The sequence below is a fragment of the Amborella trichopoda genome, chromosome 12, assembly GCF_054954075.1.
Source record: "Amborella trichopoda isolate Santa Cruz 75 chromosome 12, AtrichopodaSantaCruz75HAP2 v2.0, whole genome shotgun sequence".
NCBI classification, from domain to species: domain Eukaryota; kingdom Viridiplantae; phylum Streptophyta; class Magnoliopsida; order Amborellales; family Amborellaceae; genus Amborella; species Amborella trichopoda.
In genome coordinates, this window is record NC_142347.1 from 27,267,108 (window position 1) to 27,290,340 (window position 23,233).

Sequence of the window (23,233 nt, forward strand, 5' to 3'; positions counted from 1 at the left end):
AGTAAAACACGTTAAATTGTCCTATTCTAGAAAGGTATCGGCGATTCTGTAAAGAGAACCGCCCGAGTCAGCGGTTCTATACACTGAACCGTTCGAATCATTACAATTAAAGACCCAAATCATCTGATTCTAGAAAGGTATCAATGATTCTTTAAAGTACACTGAAGTGTTTGAATCATTACAATTAAAGACCCAAATCGTCCGATTCTAAAAAGGTAATGGCGATTTTGTAAAGAGAACCGCCCGAGTCAGTGGTTCTGTACACTGAACCGTTCGAATCATTACAATTAAAGACCCAAAACCTGCTAAATCAACGTCCCTCAGCTGGTAACCTGCTTATGTCAGCATGGGTCAACGTGGACCAACCCCACATGCGTGTATAACGTCCAACCCCACATGCACGTGGGCAAACAATAACCTTCAGCGTGCATTACCATACACGTGGCCAAGACAACATTGAATCAATTAGGATAGTTGGGTTGTTTTATAACACTATTTCTTCCCACATCGCTTCGATGGGGAATATTCATGTGAGTTGAAAAACTAGCCCGTCGAAAGCTGGCAAATATTGTTAGCTTGGGATAAATTGCAATGAGATGGTGTACGTGCCATATTATGTGCTCGTCATGAATAAGAAGGTGGTCTGTCCAATTATGCCAATTAAATTTGATGATAAAAAAATAAAAAAATAATTAAAAATAATAATTGGGTGCCCATCACCCCTATCTTTCATAAATTTTTTTTTAAATCTACTGACAAAAAAAAACGTAAAAACTCTATTAAGCTACGATATCATGGGATTATTTAATTATATGAGTAATAATTAATTAATTAGTCAATTATGATTAAAAAATTAGTACTAGCTCATAGTATATATTAAAAAAAGAAAAAAAAATATCAATTCTAGCCTATTGGATATTAAAAAAAAAATAGTTTAGAGGATATTATAAGAGAGAAAAATGACACCAACTCATACGACTTTAGAATTTATTTCAAGTTGCTTTATCAATTATACCACATTGTTAATTTAAATTTTTTAATTTATTAATAACCAAATCTTGTATATTATTTATTAATTTATTTATATTATAAATTTTATAATGTATTATTTTTTTTATAATTGTAAATAAGATTTTTTAAATTAGATGATATTATAAGACATTTTATATTTTTATTTATACAGTAAAATAATTATAAAATATAAAGTTATAAACTAACAACTTCAATTTCAATATATATTATTATAGTTAGTTAAGTTGTAATAATTTTGGATAAATAAAACAAATTAATAAATGTTTGATACTTTAATGTGATAGTAATTTATGTGGGAAATTAATTTTTTTAATCTTATAATATGGAAATGTTTGTAACTAGTTACCTCACATTACAAGTATGTATTTATTTATTTAATTTTTAATTTTATTAAAATATTATTGTAAATTTATATTTCTAAATTCTATATTTCTATCCACTCTAATTGTTACATATTAGATATATTTATTTGTGAGGGTCGTACCCTTGTTTTTTGAATCATGTTTATTATAAAATTGTAATTAATAATTATACTAATTACAATGATAACCAAATCTTATATTTTATTTATTAATTTATTTATTTTAATTATACAGACATCCAGATAGAAAAACAACGTCTCAATAGTCAGCTATTTTTACAAAGTAGTGAAAATACATAATGCACAACTCTTACATTATTTTAGAAATTAAAATAACATTATTTTTAAAAATTTATTGCGATTTTTTAAAAAAAAATTGAAAAAAAAATTACTGATTCTACCAAATTCCCAATCCAAAAATACTGATTTATCCGTTCGGATGGATCGTGCCCGATCCGGGGGACTGATAAGTTTTTTAAACTACTAGATACAGCAATGGCGACCACTGAGTTGCTTTACCTCTCCAACTTTGTCGTACAAAAAGTGCAAGTGAAATCTTGTCTTTTGAAAGCTACTTCCATGGGTCCTCATAATACCCCAACTTTTCCATTTTAGTATACATGAAAAGGACGTATTTTAATATACGCGGTCATGTATGTCATCACGGTCTAATTTAAAGATTAGCGGTGAAGATGTAGGGGTTTTGGGGTTTGATCCACCAGAAAAAGAAAAAGAAAAAAAAGAACATAGCTTTGACCTAGGTGGAATACAAATGGCTTATGAAAGCAATTATTAGGTATTAAAAGTAGGGAGGGTGGGTTTCAATAAGGTTGCAACCTTAAACAATGCAATTCAAGTGTACTTCCAAAATTTATCATAACATGTAATTTTAGTGTAAAATATTATTAAGATTATATGAAGAGTAATGATATTATGAGACCCTTCCATACCCATATGAGTAGGCTTCTAAAAGATTACCATTAAATTTTGATACAGATCTCTAAAAAAGTTATCAATAAACTTGTTAACCCAAGTCCCACACTCATGTGATAACTTTTTTAAAGATCCGTGTCAAAATTTAATGGTGATTCCTTGAAAACTCAAAAAATCACAATTAAATTTGACATAGATCTCTAACAAAATCAAATCCCACACCTATGTGATAACTTTTCTAGATATCTATACTAAATTTAATAGTGATCATTCGGGGTATTATACAGATAGGTATGAGAGGGTCATCATGGCTCTTATAAAAATATGCTTTATTTTTTCTACTATTTAATATTGAAAAAAGTTCATGTACATATATGCCGGCATGGCAACTGTCCTTAAATATTTTGCACTTTTATTTGTAAAGAAAATACACTTTTTGTACTATCCTATTGATTTTTATGGATATTTTGAAATTAAAATATATAGGTAAAATTTATACGTTTGGTGCATTTTGACATATTTATCTTAAAATATGTAGCATGAACTTCAGGAAAAAATGTATACCATGATCCATCAATCTGATCATATAAAAACCTTGTGAAACAGTGGTCGAGGGCGCCATTGAACCCACTTAAAACCGCTCGAGTCAGCTAAAAAATGGGAGGGTATACGCCCCCTGTTTTTGCCTAGCTTATGGTTTTCATTTTCTAATAAATCAGAAATTTCTTAAGAAAACTTAGAAGGATGATGGAACAAAGGCGATTTCGAGCCCGCTCAAAGCTATTAGGGTGGCAATGGACCCTAGTAGACCCGGGACCAACAGGTTGACCCAAAGTCGAGTTCGGGTATAGGTCTAAATTTTGTATCCGAATATTATTCGGGTTCGTCATGATCCAACCGAACCCGACTCGTACTTGTAGTCATAGGGTATATGATGATGTCTTTAGAATCATGCTAGGTGTTTATATTGTCACAATATTGACAACAATTTACCGTATTGGCAGAAAAAGAATAAGTTCATATATGATGGAAAAAAAAGATAAAAAAAAAAAAAAAAAAAAAAAGCTCACAGTCATAGGGTGGCAATGGATCCGAACAAACTCAGGCCATGATGGGTAGATCCGGGAGCCGATGGTTTGGATATGGGTTCAAATTTTGGACCCAAATACTATTCCGATCCAGGTCGTGGTCCGGGTCGAGCCAGAGAGACCCATAGCCAACCCGTAAAAACGATAAGGTACGTGTGCAGCTCACGCTGTCTCCTTTTTTTTTTTTTGGTATTTTAAATTTCATGGGACGATTTCAGGTAATAAGCAGATTAAGAAGGGGTATTTCCTTGTAAGGTGGCGGAGAACGTTGTCGAGAAAAAAAAAAGCAGCAGGGAGGCGGCAGCCACCTGCCCCTCCAAAAACCACCTCGCAAACACTGGTGATTCCTCTCTTTCTTTCTCTGAAAATCACCCTCCTCCTACAAAATCGCATCTCAAGCTTGTAATATTCTCTTTTTATATCTCTATATGATATCCACCTTTCTGATACTTTTTCTTCCTCTGTCTCTTCCTAAAAACTGCCCCTCCAATACTTTTGATCCTTTCTCTCTCTCTAAATCACCCCAAATAACTTGTTACTCTCCAAAAACCGCCACCAAAAAACTTGTAATATTGTTTCTGTATCGAGCAATTGCTGATATGGGGGACCAGAAACCGCCCAAGAAGCCATCTTCTGCATCAAACAGGAGAAAAAAGAGGATATTAGGTTCAGGGTTTGATTGCTTCTCATCGACTACGATCGATACTGACGGAGTAGAAATCCAACCAAATGGGTTGCCGGAATCCGGCAATCCTAGTAAGAGTCCGGCGCGCCTCATTGTCATGGTCAATGGCATCATAGGCAGGTGAAAGCCTCATTCCTGTCCATAATTTAAAATAAATATGGTTTCCATTTTAGAGAGCAAGAGATAGAAAGAGAGTGGTATGTTTGTCATTTTTTCAATCAAGCAGTTCCATGAAGTGTCTGTTAATCTCTGTGGTATTTTCAAATACACCCAGGGGAAATCTTTTCCCTATCACCAATGTCAAGAGTCAAGAGGCAGAGGTCACTCTCTAGATTTTCGTTCTTCATTCTTCATTCTTCATTCTTCTCTATATCTTGTAGAATGGATTTATCGGATATCAATTTTCAGATATTGCTTGTTATTGAGGACAGAATCAAGAGGCAGAAGTCTCGCTCTCTAGCTCTGAGGGAGGGCAGGAGAGGCTTTTCCCGTTTGCTCGTTTTTGTTTTCATTTTATTGTTTGTTATTAACGACTCGTTTGTAACTGAAGTGTTGGCTTTGTTGTTTTGTGATATTTGTCTGAACGTTGAAGTTTATGATTTTGGAAGGGCATGCGAAACTCACCAAACTAACTTTTTTTTTTCTTTTTCAGAAGCAGATTTCACCTTTTTGGCATACAAAATGTAATTAGAGTAGATTAATCCATTTTAGACTCCCGTTTCTTTAAGGACATATTCAAGTTTTTTCGACAAATTTAAAAATGTAAGATCAAAATTTGTTCTGATTCAGTTGCAAAATTTTAATCATTGTTTGGATGATACGATTTAAACCTCATTTATGTTTGGGTTTGGTTTCTATAAGGTTGCAACCGTCAACAACCCACCTCCAATTTTATCATAACATTTAATTTTGGAGTAAAAAATGTCTAGGATAATCTGAAAATCTATTTTAATGTCTAATTATAAAATTTTAAACTTCAAAAATAGTTAAAATCAAGTAGATCTATAACCATATGAAAATCTTGAAAATGAATGGTCCAAATAATATGTTTCAAGATGCACTATTTCTGATACTCAGTTATTTATTTATTTATTTATATTCATACATCTCAACGAGATGATCAATTAGAGGATTTTTCAACACTAAAACAACCTTTTCTGATGGATTTTTGAGGTGCATCTTTAATTCTACATTTTAAGGTTGCAACCTTATATAAACGTTTCCCTTGATGTTTTGGTTGATTTTTTCTGCCAAAATTTGCGACATTTGAATTTTAAACTACAGTTATTTTTAAGGTTTATTCTTTAGTTGGGGTGGTTTTACCTTTTGAGTTGTGTGATGGAGGTCTAAGATCCACATATTATTTGCAATTTTCTGATGAATTGAGCATTCTTGTTTTCCATGGTCGTGTCTTCCCTTGCTGTGTTTTATTCTTAGTCTGTAATAGAATCAAGTAGATTCTAGTTATCTTATTTTAAAAAAAAGGATTCTAGTCACAAACTGTAGTATATTGGACGTTGCAGTATTCACACTATACTAAATTAAGCTTTGTTATCCCCTGTTTTCCATTTGCTAGAATGCTTCATATAGAGTGAATGAGTTTTCTGATTCAATATTGTTGGGTTTGCTTATTCTCAGGCATTATATAGTTGATAACAAAATCAATTTTATTTCACTAACATTTAAATTCCTATGTATCATCTGATGCAAGTCGTCTTTTTCTTTCTTCATGCATTCTTATCTTCTTGATTTGGTCATGGATAGTGCTGCCAATTGGAAATTTGCTGCAAAACAATTTGTTAGGAGGTTTCTCGACGATGTCATTGTGCACTGTAAGTATTATGTTCCAAATATTCTTCTCTCTCTTAGTCTCATAATTCATTTTTTGTCGTGTACATTTTCTGTGGTTTATACTAGTATACTATGCATTTTTCTTTGTAATGAGGTGAACATTATCTATGTTTTTCTTTGGAAAGCTTGGTGGTTTTTGTACCGATACAAAAAAAGAAAAAAAGTTCAGAGGTCTTCTTGCTCAGATTATACTGGTGAACTGTTAACGGGTAAATGAGGAAATATAGGTGGAGCTTTACTGAAAAATTAAAACAGAGCAATGTGTTTTGAGATTCTCACCTTTACGTTGTGAAAAAAATATCGAAATCTCTAATACATTCTAAGTGATATGCTTTAATAATAGAGACTAATGGAAACAGCTTTGAGATATTTATTATACAGAATTTCTACTCAAGATCACTAGGATAGGCTGGCTGGCTTCATTGGAATTGGAATTTTGGGAGAGCAAACTTTTGCCCTAATGATCCTAGTCAAATTGGCCATAAGAGAGTAAAATCACCAATAGGCATCAGGCTCTTTCCTAGAATATGCTTTAAACTTGGTCTGAAGAACCCAAAAATAGCTGAAGTGTTTCATCCCATGATTCAATTTGGTCTCTCAATTCTGAAGATGAAGAATACAACCTCTTCGACTGGAGTGAGGCGAACATTGCAAGGTAGCTCGAGCACATTTTTCTCTTGATACTCTATTTACCGATAGATAAGAGTGTACGGTATTACAATTAACATTTGAAGTTCTTGCAATGTATTCGATGTGTGATTTTTAACAATAATCCAAGATAAAAAAAATTATTTGATGCAACTTTTTCATAATGCGTCATGTTTCTAACAGAATGCTCTTCTTCAATAAAACTCATGTGATTTGCATTTCATGCAGGCAGTGAATGCAATTCTTCGACCTTGACTTTTGATGGAGTTGATGCGCTGGGAGAGCGTTTAGCAGCAGAGGTATATAGCAAATTATCAATATCCTGTATCCCTATGATAGCTCCTTGAATTTTTTGTATCTATATTAAAATGTACATAATATGAATTCTATTCTCTTTGTGCGCCTTCTCCAATCTGAATCAAATTTCTTGCACATTGGCTGATTTAAGAAGCAAAACAATTTTGGTTATCTAAAAGGATTGTGGAATGTGGGTTATTTTTTTTTGGGGTAAAAGTGGAACTTGGGATATGGTAAAGGAATGAGAAAACATTTGTACTTTTCAGGTGAAGACAGTTATTAATCGTTGGCCAGGGCTGCAAAAGATCTCTTTTGTGGCTCATTCACTAGGGGGCTTGGTGGCAAGATTTGCTATTGGGAGGCTTTATGAGAAGAATACATCTGAAAATGCAGATTACATTGATGGTGAAAGCAAAGATCAAAACCGTGAGAAGGTTTCAGAAGTAAAAATTGCTGGTTTAGAGCCAATGAATTTTATAACCTTTGCAACACCTCACCTTGGTTCAAGGGGACATAGGCAGGTAATTTACATGTGACGCTGTATATTTCATTTGCTTTGTTATACCTGCTTATCATTGGGTATTTTGAGATGGGTGTGATGATCTTCATTGAATTTTGTAACCTTTGCAACACCTCACCTTGGTTCATAGGCAGGTAATTTACATGTGAAGCAGTATATTTTATTATACCAGCTTATCATTGGAGATTTTGAGATGGATCTGATGATCTTCATTTTTATCTGTTATAGTTTCTCTGAAAGTTCGATTTTTTTTCATCCAATTTTCCTCGATTCCTTGAACCCTTTTAGTTGATAGCCTTGTGAGGAAGGTTGCTTTTCATGATAGTGATATATCAGCTACCATTTGGTCTTCATGTTAATTGTATGTAAGCTGCCATTTTTACATTTATGTGGATTAAGCTACCATTTTTACATCTATGTGGATTATAGTCCATATATATGAAGTAATGAGACAATGAAAAATAGTGGCAAGATTGTAAACATGCATTTCTTCATTTATCTGTACCAAAGCTTCGGTTTCGAATGGAGCCAATAGTTCATATGATACTTGTTTTTGCCTTCATTTGTAACTTATCATAAAATGTTTGACTAGATCATTGCAAATATCAGTTACATTCTTTCTATGATTCAAGTTAAGGTACCAGCCAGGTCCACCCATGCATGCAGGACAGGAATTGTCTACTAGAAACATCTGTTGAGTGTTGAGTTTTTCTTTGCATCTGATGTTGACTCTTCTGCCACATTATCATGTTATTTTCTTATCCTCTGCAATTTTAGTTAATAATGCCCCATTTACTTTTTACTTATCAAAAAAAAAAAAAAAGAAAGAAAAAATTTACTAGTGTCCTAGTTTGCTGCTCGTTTAGGACTTGTCAGCACCCATTAATCCATTTTTTGTGCTTCTCCTCTTATATGGCTAGGCAGGCTAGCTGACTGGTATAGGCAGCTATGTTTGCATCCTTGTTCGTCTTGTTGGTGACGACAGCTTAGTGAGCAGTGTCTTCCCTTCTCCAATTGGAGAGTCACCCCTTCCAAATGTTTTTTATTATTGAGGACTCAGATGCCTCATTATTGAACAAGGTTAAACAGCACCTTCCATACATTTTGTTGGGTGGTTTTCCAATCATGGACGGCCATTATTGTTCTTAAGCATAAGAGGAAGAGGACAGGATGAAATTTGGGTCTCATAGATTATTTCCCTTAGTTTCCATGATGAAAACTAAAGATGAAGCCTGATCCATGTCTGAAATGCGTATTAAAATGTTGCAAATTCTGTTAGGCCTTTCTTTTGATGGTTGTAGATGTTATAAGAGCATTTCACAGTCTGGCGTGATTATATGAAGAGTGCTAGAGGAGGGACGGGCAACATTTCGAGGAAATTGAAAACCCAACGACAACCATTAATTATTTGGAAAATTACGTAAATATCCGTTATAAGTTTTGTTTTTATGAAAATACTTTAAAGTTTCTGTTATTACATAGATGTCTATTTTTTTAATTTTATAACACTTTTTTATAAAAAAGACGAAACTGCCCATTTTCGGTTTTTGAAAAACCGAATTTTAAAAACCAAATTTTTTGAATATCAATATTATGTATGCCCAAATATTTAAACTTAGGGTTGAATTGGCTTTTTGGTTATCAATCATGCCTTTACACTTTCACGTCAAGTGTTCGAGTCCCCTCATATGCAATCTAATTTTTTTCCATAAAAAATGAATGTTTTTTATTTTATTAAAATTCTAAAAAAAAAGGCCCATCATGGAATGGGCGTGGGCGTGGCTTTTCGGTTATCATGCATGCCTCTACACTTTCACATCAAGGGTTCAAGTCCCGTCATACGTAATCTAATTTTTTTCAATAAAAAATGGATGTTTTTTATTTTATTAAAAAGCAAAAAAAAAGCCCCATCGTGGAACAAGCATGATTTGATACCAAAACCTCTCGAAGAAAACCATATGCATTTACCAATACACTATTTGTATAATAGTGATAGAAGTAAGTATTGTATTGTAGATATACCTTTTTTTTTTCTTGTTTTATTACATGCTGAGTTACAAGCAGTAAAATTTGGTTTTTGAAAAATCGAAAATTAAAAAAATTCTGTTTTTCAAAAACTGAAAATAGTTAGTTTCGTTTTTTTCTAAAAAAGTGTTATGAAGTTGAAAAAACGGACATCTGGATAATAAAAAAAAGTTTCAAGTATTTTTATAATAACGGGAAATATAACTGGTATTTACGTGATTTTCCCTTAATTATTTATGAGAAGTGGAGTGAGGTAGGTTTTCAGATAGGAGAGACTGGAAGCAGGAAGTGGATGGAGATTGTTATTGCCCTCCCATCAGGAAGCCTTTCTAATATTTCTAAGTAAGCCCACAGTGCAAAATTAGGGAATATTACTTTAGGAAACTAGAGGCATCACAAGATTAGGGGCCACTTGTAATAACACTTGTCGTCTGGTGATGAAAGCTGCTAAATTAGGGGAGGGGTTACAATAGATCTGCATGAGCTGTACCAATACTAGGAGATATTGAAGGGACCACTTCAGCTATCTATTTTGGCAGTACATCTATGGTCTTTGACTTGAGTATTTTAGGCCATCTTAGCCCAGAGTCTATTCAGATTCTTCCAGTGAGGTAAATGGGTGGTCTAGGGATGACAATGACTTGTTCTCAATTTCATCATTCCTTTGGAATAGTGGTCTTTCTGATATTTCACATCCAGTACACAGTTAGGATTCTGTCTTTTATGATCGCAATTCGCAAGCAGTGATTATTTAGAGAGGTCTCCATTATGTTTTGAAGCTTCCATTGATATTTTATGTCTGGTGAAGTGAGCTTCTATTATTCTGTTGATAGTGTGCACAGTGAGGCTTTATAGCTAGCTGATGAGTTGTTAAGTCTCCAGGCTGGGCATAGATGGAGTCTCATCTTTGTAGGACACACCTGGAATGATATACTGGTTCTTGGGAGATTGTTTCATTGCCAGATCTTACGTACATTAAGTTTCATGTTTGGAAAATTTTCTCATCGGCAAAAAAGATCATGGTTACAGTGAGTAGTGGTTTCAGTGAGTAGTATGGTACTTATCGACATGATATTATTTCGTCTAAATTTGATTTGTGTTTTCGTTATATAAATTTCTTAGAGGAGATGATATCCTTGTGTTATATTCATTCTTAGATGTAGAAATGCATGATAACTAATGCCAGTGATGCTTTTTGTTTCTTCTTGGGATGATTCAAACCCTGATTTGGCCTTCAAATTTTGCAGCTCCCATGTCTTTGCGGCTTCTGGATATTGGAGAAAGTGGCATCTCGTACTGCACATTGGATAGCTGGGAGAAGTGGCAAACATCTTTTTCTCAATGATCACGATGAAGGAAGGCCCCCTCTTCTCCTTCGGATGGTTAATGTTTGTGATGGTTTATATTTAATGTGCGAATAAATACATCATGCATTCTTTTAAAGAAGTAAAGCAGCGGCACAAATGTAAGTTATTGGTAATTTGAATGATAAGAATCCCTATTCATCGGTCGTTGTTATGCTTTTCACAGGTCTGCTTTAAAAGTGTTCAACCGTTGCGTTGCCTATTCAAATGCAGACTTTGACCGTATCCTTATACATATACAATCATTATAAAGAAATGCATTGATATTACAAAGGAATATGTGATTAACTGAATGCAAAGAGAAATGATGGGATACAAGGGCTAGTTTTGAATTGCAATTGCATCTATATTCTATTGAAGTTGAGATTAACTGAATGCAAAAAGACATGGTGGGGTGGAGAACATCGTCGATTCGTTGGCAGCATGAACTACCAAGGGTAAATTAGATTCGATGGATTGCACACACACATGCACGCATGCACACATGTGAACACACGCACACACACACACAGAGACACACTGACACAAATGTAGGGCACTCTCCATATATGCTCTTTCGTCATCATCTTTGAGAGACCTTCATCTCTCTTATCCACGTGTGTTAATAGGTTTGCAGCCAATTATCTGAAACCTTTCCATTACTTTCTTGCAATAGGTTGCCTGTGACAAGTGAAGCAGTCTGGCCAATCTGTTTCTGATAATTTTGATTCCTAGCACGTATGAGGCCTCTCCCTGAATTTTCATATCTGACAGAATATGGTTTGTCTCTTTAATCAGTCCTAGCCAGTTACTGACAATTAGAATTTCATCCGCATATAATGTTAAGAATACTATATCACTCCTACAGAAGCGCACAATAATCATCCTCATTGGGCTTAAAATGGAATTTTATAAACCACCCTTTCTATACTAGTTTTAAGCCATAGAGGGACTTAAAGAGTTGATATTTCAAATGCACCAGGTTGTTTTATATAAATCTCCCTTCGAACTCTCCATTAAGGAATGCCGTCTTGACATCCGTCTATTAGAGCTCAAGATCCAAATGCGCAGTGTTAGAGAGGATTATCCTAATGGACTCAAGTTTTGCAATAGGTCGGAAGGTGTTTTGGTAGTCTATGCCTTCCTTCTGGGTGAACCTCCTTGCTATTAGTCTAGCTTTATATTTGTCACTCAGAATTTCTCGTAAATAGCTAAAGGACTCAGGTGGTCTGACACTTTGTACACCCCACTCCGGGTCTCCTCCTTCGATGGCACATGGAATCAAGGTCTTTCTCAGATCTTTAAAGTATGGGAAACCTCAAGATATCAACCCTTTCAAATCAGAGAGCAATAGTAGAACAATCACAAGTCTAGGCCTCAATGCCTAAGCATGGTATACTAGGTCTCAATACTTAGTATGATAAGGCTAGGTCTCAATAACTACTATAGTAGTCTAGGTTTCAATACCTAGTATGGTAGGCTAGGTCTCAATACCTAATATAATAACCTAGGTCTCAATACGTAGTATAATACCCTAGGTCTCAATACCTAATGTGCTAACCTACCCTTGGCACTATGCTTGGGGCGTGCCCCCTCTTTTACAAAGCTTGGGGCTTGCCCTCTATTTCATCATCATCATCATAGCCTTTTCCCAATTAATTGTGGCGTGCCCTCTATTTCTCTTACTTAAATTTTCTAATGGAGGCAAGAGAGAGATGAGAGATCTTAGAGAGAGATGAGAGAGTAGCAGGCCACCTTGTGAGGGAGAAAGAGAAAGCTCAAGGTGTAGAGAATTAGGACCCCTACGGTGCCTATTTATATATTTTCTCTAGGGTTAGGATTTCTTAGAATTAGCCATCCTTATAGAGAATAGATCCAGACCATTGTTCAAAGGAGACCTGTAGGGTGAGAGATCTTAACCATACAATCTTAGATCAACCATCATGATTCAAAGGAAGCTGTTAGAACCTTATCCTTCAGCTTCCTTAACTTAATCCCATCAAATAAATAAAATATGAAAAATATAATAGTACTTGCCTTTCTTTCCCATAATCGTCTTACACATGCTTTAATTGAAAATCATATCTCTTAATTTTCAAAACCTTCCTATTGTTTCAACTTAATTGAATGCCTTGATTGACAAGGCTACAAAAATATGAAAGAAGATATATGTGCTCATGGGGCGACTAGTGGGTCCCACACACCACCCACAAATTCTAATTTAGTGGGGCCCATGAAGTGTAATGGCCCCCACATGTCTAATAATAATTTTAAAATAATAAAAATGATTTTTAGAAAAGGACTTACTTTATTTTTCTCTTTGAATATTAAAATATTCAAAATTCAGTTTCTCTTCATTTATAAATCCATTTGAGAAAATAAAATGTCCATAGACTTTTAAAAATTCAAACTATCAATCTAAAAGTCATTTAAGACCAAAATAATTAATTCTAAAATATTTTGATGGGATCTGAAACATTTCATCATCTATTAAGGATTGTAATCCACACTCACTTTCTCAAACTGACCCGGCAGTTCCCATGACCCATAGGCCTTCGCAGGGATTCATGATTGGGCTACCAAAGTTTGCCGATAGGTGAGGGGACACAATCCCAGTCTATAGATTACATGTTCTCCCTTAGGAAGAAGTCCAAGGTCACACAGAACCAGTCAATGGTGATACGGCTATCATATGTACATGCCGTGTGATGGTTCAAGATGAGGCTTTGGCCCTTGTCCCTAATGGCCTACCATCACACACAAGGGTCACACAGTCCCTTGGCTCACTATCTTGGATAATTTTCGACCTTATAAAGGGATAACCTTGCTAACCCTTATCAGTTATGCTTTATGCCCAAGTATTTAGGGTTTTATAACACGACTTACTTAGCTCATTAAGCCTAGTATGAGTCTCAGCAAACTTTATTTGCCAATCTTGGTCGCATTGGACCATACTCCCACTGGAGTCCATTGTTCCACTATATCAATTATCGATTACATGCTCTCATAAGGACTTTAATGGCCACAAATATCTAACAATCGTAATATGTGGCAGCCTGCTTGGCTAATAAGGAGGCTATGTTGATCAAGAAATTTCTCAACCATCTCAGATATGGGGTCATTGGCATATGGAACCATCGAAATTAGGTATGATAATTAGGCAACAATTGCAGTGGCAAAAGAGCTGGGCTTTCATGGAAAATATAAACACATCACATTAGTGTTGTACTCTATCATATCCGAAAGGATATTGTAGATGGTGAGGTGATTTTGGCTTATATTCCTACGGCTATGCATGCGGACCCCATGACGAGAGGAATGATACCCGGTGTTTTTAATTGGCATCTGGCATGGGATTGAGAGTGCATGATTATTGGGAGAGTTTATGAGATATGGAGCATTTGTATGAGCATCTACTTGTTTATATGGATATCCATGTGAATGTGAAGACCATAGTGTTGCCTGAGGGCATAGTGTTGCCTCAGGAGCATAGTATTATTTAGGAGCATAGTGTTGCTCATATGTCAATATTGAGAGCATGATATTACTAGCTTATGAATCAAAGGAGCATAGTGTTTCTCGTGTTTGCTTATTCCTAGGCCTCAAAAGGCCAAGTGGGAGAATGTTGGAATTATGGCCTTTTCAGGACTTGTATTTTGCTAGCATGGTTCTAGGTCACAGTGGGAGTGACTAGGTACACTGAGGCAACCGAAATATTTGCAAACTGGGATCTCGATAGGCCTAAATAACCCCGATTACATGAGGCGAGGTTCTTGGGCCGTGTTATAAACTGAGAGGTTTGAGGGTTTCCTCTAGTCAAGGTCAGTGTGTGTGTGTGTGAGCGCCTCATGTCGTGTGAGTCAGGGCTTGGGGATCAGTGGATCCCGGTTCGTTTGAGATGTTTTATGTGTGTGTGAGAAGCCCTCTATGAGTAAACTGGGCTTTGAGAGGACATACCAAATCCTTGATGTGTGTAGTTTGCTTACAGCATGTGCACAAGAAAGTTGCACATGGGAAGCTGTTCTGATGAGGTATGATCCGAGGACCCCCACATCTGCTAGAGTGCATGTCCTCGGGGGCACCTGTAATCCACAGAACACAAATGGCCAATGTGGCACACAAATGGCCAATGTGTGCCACACGTGCAACCACTAGACTGCCACATCATTGCCCAATGTGGATAGCCCTAGGATCTTTTGATGTGAATGTCTTGTTTAGTTAGTGCACATAATCATGATGTGTAATATTTTGTCACATGTGTAGATCACATGTGTGAGGAATGTATGCATATGCACTTTTGTGTGTGGGACTTTGAATTTCCAAAAATATTTAATTTAGAAATTATGCGATGTGGGAGTCGAAAGGATTTTTATGGGTGTTGCTTTGTGATTGGTGGGAGAAGGATAAAGAGGGACAACTTATGCCATGTGATGAGTGGTTGTCCCCTTTGAAAGTGACTTCTCTTGTTACTTGGAGTGGGAACCAAGTTATGAACAAGAGAGATGAGAGGGGAGAGAGGCACGCCCCTCTCACTTGATCTTGTATGATTTTTGAAGTGGATGAATGAGATCAAATGTTTTTAAAATGAATGGCGATTTGTTTCAAAATCAAATTTTGTGTTATGGGCACTTGTGGTATTATTATGGGAAATTTTGAGGTGCTATTTGGGCATGGTGATAAAGGCATTTTTGATCCACACCATTCAGTAGTAGCAATGTATGGCGATGGATGAAGGCTAAGTCTTTAGCCTCTTTCAACCCTTGGATTATTCATTGGATGGCCTACATTTAATCTAAGATGAAGTCCACACTTGAACCTCCTATAAAAGGGAATCCTACCCTACCTCATTAACACTTCTTCTCCCATCACACTTTTTTTATGAGGTTGCCTTAGAGAGTCCTGCCCCACTCTTATTCTTCATCTTGTTCCATGAGCATTTACACCCATTTAATGAGAGAAAGTATGTGTAGTTTCTCTCCCATCATGAATGCTTAGCTTGAGGACCATCACACCTCCCAATGTTGATGCATCCTTATTAGGGAGTCTGGAAACTGCTGTAAATGCATACAACAGTATGCAAAACTCATCTCCCTTTTCTTCCTTTTTAAGTCTATTATTCATAGCACATAAGGTCCTACATTGTATAATTGTATTGTGTGGTTTTGAGCATGATTTCTCCAAACTATTATGAGCTTTATGTTGCTGTAAATCTGAGCCCCTTTCATCCATAACAATAAGCCCAAGCTGTGTTTTAAAGTTTAGTCGGTGCCCTCTTGTTCCCATCTTGTGTTATGATGTCCCTTGCATTTATGGTTGCTATGGCATGTCATTTAGTGTAAGTTTGGATTGTTTTCCTACCGTTTACTTGCTGTAATTTTATTTTCTCAGGCCATAACAGTGAATGTTATTTTGGGCCGTAAGTTGCACTCTCCCATACCCGTTTGTTGGTAGAAGGCCATAGCACACCCTTGTATCAAAACTACACCATTTGTGTCCGGTTTTAGCCAGTTTTCGCCCACTGTATTGCTCTCATTGATTTCCCACATTGAGGTTCATTTTCGGCCCAAGATTTGTGTGATGGATCATGTGATTGGCATCCATAAGTGTGGCATTTTGTTTTTGGATGCATGCTTCCCAAGATTAAATAGAGTCATCCTTCTTCTGCTACCTGTGGGAACAATAACAAGGGTTGTATGAAATCCGTGGTGGTAATCCACAGTACTTTTTGATTAAATCGGCTTCCAAAGCTTTATCAAACTCGTGCACATTTGGTTTACTTGATTAGTGTTATTTTGGCTCAGTGTATTATAAGTTGAAGGTGTTGTAACTGAGCAAGGCTCATCAATGTAAGTTGGAAAGTGTCTTGTATTTGAAGTTTTTGCCTTTCTTATGTCATTGTAGGGATTTCCCAGTGGTATTGTAAACCCTTTTGGGCAAATGAATGAAAATTTTTTAAGTTGTACAACTTGAGTGGTGTCCCTGGTACTACTTCAACAACACAGGCACAAACACATAGACAGACACACACACACACACACGTAGAGACACAACCGCACGCATGCACAAATCTGCACATGCACACACACACACACACGTAGAGACAGAACTGCACACATGCACAAACCCGCACGCACACACGCGTTGACATGCGTACCCACACATACACGTGCACACATACTTGTGTGAGCGTGCGCACGTGCACACACACACACACGTATATATATATATATATATATATAAATTGGCCTTATGTGTGCAAAAATGACTTTTGACTATAAATATTTCATGTAATTTAGGAATGGTATTTTTGTCATCTTAAGATCCCTCCAAAACTCAATTTCAAATTTAAAAAGATTCCTTTGATTTTTTGAATGAAGAGTGGATCTTTAAAGCTATTTATAGTTACAAATATGGACTTCTCGAAATTTTCAAACAAGCTTTTGTTAACATAAATTTTATAATAGTAAGGGCATTTTTTTGTCAAAACTTTTAGAGTAGGAAATTATAAGTTCACCATTAGTATGGTGTATATATGTATATACACACACGCAAAAAGGTGCACACACACATATCTTTATTTACATTGTTTGTATGCATTGCATGCATGTATGCATATATGTATGCATGCATTGCATGTATGTGTGTTTTTTGGGATGTGAGCACGGGATTTAAATCTGGGAAGCACTAACTAATCAAATCAGTTTTCTGATTCCAGGTTAAGCTAGATCATTCTCTGCTTTTGTTATTACTTTCTTCTAATGCTCATCTTCTTAACACTTTCATTCCAGAAACTTCTTTTTAAGAATGAGAAATATCCACACATTGTGAATGTTGAAACAGCAAAGACTGAGAAAGGCCATCAAGCAGTGTTGGAGTCTAAAGACAACAATGTGGATTTCGAAGGTTGGTTTATCACCATATGTGATGGAACTGGTTTCCCTTCCAATATAATTTCTTGCATTATAATCTTACAATATTACCGTTAAGCTATAATGCTAAAAAATAATGCAGTCCAGTTTTCCCATTGTGTTCACAATGTCATTTGAATGAAAGGCAAGCAATTACTTTAGGGATTGTCTATGAAGAGAAGATTTTATCTTTTGTACATGAAGGTCACAATCTTGTCCCTTAAATTTCAAAATGGGTGGTTGTAAGAGTGTCATTGAATAGACACAAAGTTCCAAAACAAAAATTCTCAGACATCTAATGAGTGAGAATGATTGTGACCTCCATGTCCAAAAGATAAATGGTCGCTTTGTAGACAATCCTATTACTTTAATGTTCTTAGTGGATGTTGAAAATAAGAATTCATTAGTTCTGTGGAAAATATCTAGCAGAGTTGATCGTTCAAACTGTACAACCATTTTAGTATTTCTCAGATGTACCTCACGATGTTCTCATGTTGCACCAATGCTTGATCAATCACCCCAAGGATGGAATATTCTCTTAACTATGGTTGAAGTGATTTCCATTCTATATTCATTACACTATATTTAGAATTCACTTTGTTTTAATAATGGGTTTCAAACTTTGGAGAACTTTCAATATAGGAAGAATGAATTGACAGTTAATGTTCCTTTATTTACACTAGGTTTTGTAGATGCTACCAACATCTCTATCATTTGACTTTGGGTAATTATAGTGTATATTTTCCTGATTACAGAAGAGACAGTAACTGCTCTTTATGTTACTATTATAAGTGGGAGTACAATAGATGATCCACTTGATGAAGGATTAAGGAATGTCCATAGGGGTTACCACTGTCCTATCAATAGCTTTGATGGTGGTGAAGGAAGAGAGGACTTTAGAGCAGTGTGAAGGAACTGTTTGGTGGGATCCATTCCTTAATCACCTTATGTGAATGACCTGTTTGTTGGGACCCATTCCCTTCATTACCTTATAACTTATTGGTGGGACGATGATGACTCCTATGACCATACTGCTGCTATAATTGATTATTTTTATGCAATCTCATTTTGTCCATCTAGTTCTGTAGAGATTTTTATAAAATGATATGGTGGCATCTATCATATACATCTTCTAGAGTTGTTCAATGGTGATCTATATATGAGTTCAGTTCAAAATATGACAAAGTATCTTCTTTTAGCTACTCTATATTTTCCACGTGTTGGTATACATGTTAACAAGAGATAAATCAGATGAATTTATTGACCTTTTGTTTCCAAGATTGAATATTCCTTTTTCTATAAAATCATTGGATGCTGTTTATCAACAAAAGCAAAAAGAAACACTCAAATGGACATTATCATAAAAACACACTTACTGCTCTCCATTGTCTGTTTACCAAATTTCCATCTAATCATTGACTGTTAATATAGACTACAATAATTCATATCAAGCAAATAATCAGTTATGGCATTGGTTACTGTTGAAAACATTTGACTTCTCTTAGATCTGGGAGTTCTTATCAAGGATCTAGTGGTGATCTATGACATAAATGGCGTGCCCCTTTCAGTGAGAGGCTCCTACTGTTCACGAATTTCTTTCACAAACTAATGTTTATGGGGCCTTTCACTGGAAAACTATTTGAAAATTATCCCCTCAACTACGTCCACTAGATGCTTCTAGTAGCTGAGCTATATACCTCTTTCAGTCCTGATTTATTTCCACATTAAAACACAAGGAAATGGAATTATCACAGAAAACATCAGCCCTTCCTCCCAATGTATATTGGTAAATTTCAGCCTGAGGCTCCAAGTTTATGGAGACAAGTTCAAGTGTGATGTCTATATTAACTATCAAATTATTCAAACTTGGATCATAAACTAATTTAACTTGGATCGTGAACTTGTTAACTTGGATCGTAAAATTGTTTGTCCTATGCAAGTGGCGAAAATATATCATACTTCCCTTTTAGTTTGAAGGTCTGGGATTTGACTATCCATGTAAATCCGAGCCCATACATGCAAGTTCCAATATAACAGAGCAAGCTAACAAACCATGTAAACTTAGAAATTTCGTTTCCTCAGGAGTGAATTGCTGAACTAGTAAGATCATCTTTCTGATTCGATGGTCAAATTTTCAAGTTTCAATCAGACTACCAACATTGCATATTCCTTAAAGGATCTAATTAGATGTAGAATTTAACAAGCGTAATATCTGTGTATTTTGAAAATTAGGTAACATTCAATGTTTGGTGCAGTATTCCGTGTATTACAAGATCCTCATGCAAATCATTCAGTGAAACAAAAGTAGTATGGCTATATATGATTATGATATAGAAAAAATCGACCAAACCACTGAAAAAGAACGGACTCTAGGGGGACAAGGGCACAGGGAAAAAGGAGCTCTCCATAAGGTGAGAAAGAAGAGAGAAGTAGAATATATTGGGATAACCATAACAAAAAAGGGCTAGATAGAGTTCCTGGTGGTTTCCCTTAGATAAGACGTTCTGTGTCTCAAATAGGTGGGATCCCACTCTCTTATTTAATTAGCTACAGGAAAAATAGTTTTTATAACCTAACAGTTTGTTCAGAGATATAACCGGTTAAAGTATATTTTCATTGATGTAGGCATTCAGTTGTGACTGTTTCTAGAGAGCGCATCCGAAACTTATGGCACTATGATTTTGTATGAGCTGAATCATTAACTAGTCTTGGTTCTATAAAATGTCTTGTCCTTCTATTTCTCCCATTTAAATTTGCAGAAGCAATGATCACAGCTCTCAGTGAAGTGTCTTGGGAAAGGATTGATGTCAGTTTCCGCAAAAGTAGACAAAGGTTTATCGCACATAGTACCAGTCAGGCAAGAATTCTTGAATCTTAGTTCTTTGTGTTCACTTTGATTTGAATGGGGTGGTTTCCTCTTGGTTCTCAGTAGAAACAAATTGTAAGCTTGAGTTTTCAGAATTCATTCCTTCCAAACGTTGATCAAGTACTAAGCTTGCAAGTACGATTATTGAATTCCAGCATATTTATTCAATCACTTTAGTTCATTGTAAATGGTACAGCAATTTTTCGCATAACGCTGAGTTTATTATGTCTTTGAAAGATCATGAATATATCCTGATATGTTCATCTATTGTTTTAGTGAATATTATACACAACTGTGTTTCTTTCCCGTGGCGATTTCTAAGTCTGACCTACTTTTTTCATGAGGCTATGAATCCTACGGATATCCTGATGTTCAAAGTTAAAAAAAGTTTCTCATGAACCCATTTAATCTTTGAAATGGTGGACAAGTTGCCGAGGTTCTTTCAAAAAAAAAAAAAACAGTTGCCACGGTTCATTACTACCGCTGTATATGGAGAGAGGCACAAAAACTAGAAAGCCTTTGTTATATCTATCTAATGCGGTGATGACAGGGGTGGCTGCCATACACAAGAATATATTGTAGTAGCTTAGTTTTACCTTCCCAGGAACTCAACTCTGTTTAATATAGAGAGAGTTAGACATGGAAGATCATCACTGTTTTCTTCCAAAGCTTATTCTGTAATAATTATCAAATTCTTATTGCGAGAGGAAGACACCTAGGCCCATTTGGCTCTCGGGAAAAAATAAGGAAATTCCAAGGAGAGAGATGATTGACAGTTGGTTGGGGAGAGAGAGGATGGTATCGCAGGGGAGAGAGATGATTCGGGTAGAAGAATCATTTTCAGAGTAAAGTTATATCTATTTAATCGGAAGATTATTTTCCAAAAAAAGAGGTGAAAACAGGGATGGTTGATTAATCCCCCAATTTGAGCGTGAATCATTGAAAATCATTGGAGTTGCCTCATTTCTAAGGAATGATATCTTGGAAATCGATTTTCAAGGATCCAAATGGATTGTGATGTTTAAAATATTTTTCAATATGAATAGTCTTTAGGGGAGAGTGGGAAATGTTTCTTATAATTGATAATATTCACATATGCCTGGAAACAAACTGATATTCCTTTTCTCGTGTAATATTCATTGCAATTTGTATGGCAATTATATGGGTTTCTCCAAAATAGACATTATTTGATATTAACACCACGCATCATATACCTGCGCATACGAATTAGTTTGTTCGGGCTGGCTTTTATTTTCATGACCTGATATCTGTAAAGCTAACACTTGCTCTTTCTCGCTGTCTATTGTTTTTTGATACCAGGTAAAAACATACTGGATGAACTCAGATGGTGCTGATGTGATTTGGCACATGATAGATAACTTCCTTGTCTAAATCACTTTCCTGAAGTAATTAAATCACTTTCCTGAAGTAATTAAATCACTTTCTCTCAAGTGATTGATTTATTCTTTGCTTCAAAATCAGCCATCTGCTCGTCATTTTTGAGTTTTTTTTGCATTCGCTTCCAGAGATTAACCCTCCGTTTAACATTTATTGCAATATAATTTGATTTAAGTTTCTGGAACCTACATGATAATACATGTAAGACAGGTAATTTTGTAATGTAACATATGGACAAGCTGTGTAGAATATTTTGAGGAAATTCTTTGGCTGATTATACGACATGATTATTTTCTGTATTGCTCTAGCACGTACTTGTGTTATTCCTACCGGCCTTGGAGACTCATTTAAGTAAGGACGCGGTTAGCGTGCGGCATTGCCCACGTGCCAACTCAATCACCACCGTCCAACTAAGTTCATCGGTGGGTGGCTAAAGTCTATGCGAGCAATGACCGCATAGGATCTTTTTCTTTTAAGTCGTACTACATGTATATATTTCAGTACGTACATATATGTGTGTTGGTCCTAATTATAGCAGATTTTTTGGTCTTTTAGAGAAATTAATTTCAAGCCTACAATTAAGGATCCAAGGAATTTGTCAAACATATGCAATGCTAGGTTTACTCAAGGAATAATAAATCTTTTACTTGTACCCTTAAATAGTTACCGCAATTCTCATTAACACCATGCATTCACATCCCAATTTTCTAATGCAACATTAAACCCGACATGCAAATGCAAGTCCATTCCATTAAATTCAATAAGCACAAATGTAAATCTTTTTTTTCCTTTTTAGGGAAAATTATAGATACCCTTTAAATCAGTTTTGTAGACATCATATTTCCAATACTTTTGGTATCATATCGTAATCTAGCACTATTTTTTCTTGTATTTACTCTTACATTTTAAATCGAGCATTGTTTTTCCTTGCATTTACCTTTCAAGTCAAAAAGTTTAAGACTAAAATACCTTTTTCCTCTCTTCCCTTATGTTTTGTAGTCACATGTCATTAGAGCATCTCATCTCTCCCTCTATGCCTGAACTCTCTCTCCCTCTTTGCCCAAGCTCTCTTCCTCTACCCAATCTCACAAAACTTTTCGCTCTCTCTCTACTGAAACCCCCAAACTCACTCTGTCTACTGAAAAGCCCCCAAACTCTGCTGAAATAATCTACTTCTGAAAATGGATATATATCAGGAGACTAAATTCAGAGAGAAAGTGTGCACTTCATTGGTATTCCAGTGAAGGATCAAGCATTAACTCATTCCAAAACTTACAT

General features: G+C 35.6%; 1 protein-coding gene across 28 annotated transcripts; it reads left to right on the forward strand.

The window, feature by feature from the left end:
- Nucleotides 1–3,637: 3,637 nt before the first annotated feature.
- On the forward strand, nucleotides 3,638–22,254 carry LOC18438600 (putative lipase C4A8.10). 28 transcript variants are annotated; one of them, XM_088854233.1, is made up of 11 exons: nucleotides 3,642–4,219; nucleotides 5,864–5,931; nucleotides 6,332–6,605; nucleotides 6,827–6,897; nucleotides 7,162–7,416; nucleotides 10,688–10,851; nucleotides 10,971–11,026; nucleotides 11,189–11,241; nucleotides 17,572–17,686; nucleotides 20,451–20,548; nucleotides 21,878–22,254. In XM_088854233.1, exons 3-11 carry the CDS (start codon nucleotides 6,530–6,532, stop codon nucleotides 21,947–21,949), a joined length of 960 nt encoding a protein of 319 aa, XP_088710359.1. In that variant the 5' UTR covers nucleotides 3,642–4,219; nucleotides 5,864–5,931; nucleotides 6,332–6,529; the 3' UTR covers nucleotides 21,950–22,254. The 28 variants fall into 28 exon arrangements, 11 of the variants coding, with proteins under 11 accessions (XP_006848846.2, XP_020525705.1, XP_020525706.1 ...); XM_088854235.1 differs by having other exon boundaries at nucleotides 3,675–4,219; nucleotides 6,831–6,897; XR_016046191.1 differs by lacking the exon at nucleotides 6,332–6,605 and having other exon boundaries at nucleotides 3,638–4,219; nucleotides 17,624–17,686.
- Nucleotides 22,255–23,233: the final 979 nt, after the last annotated feature.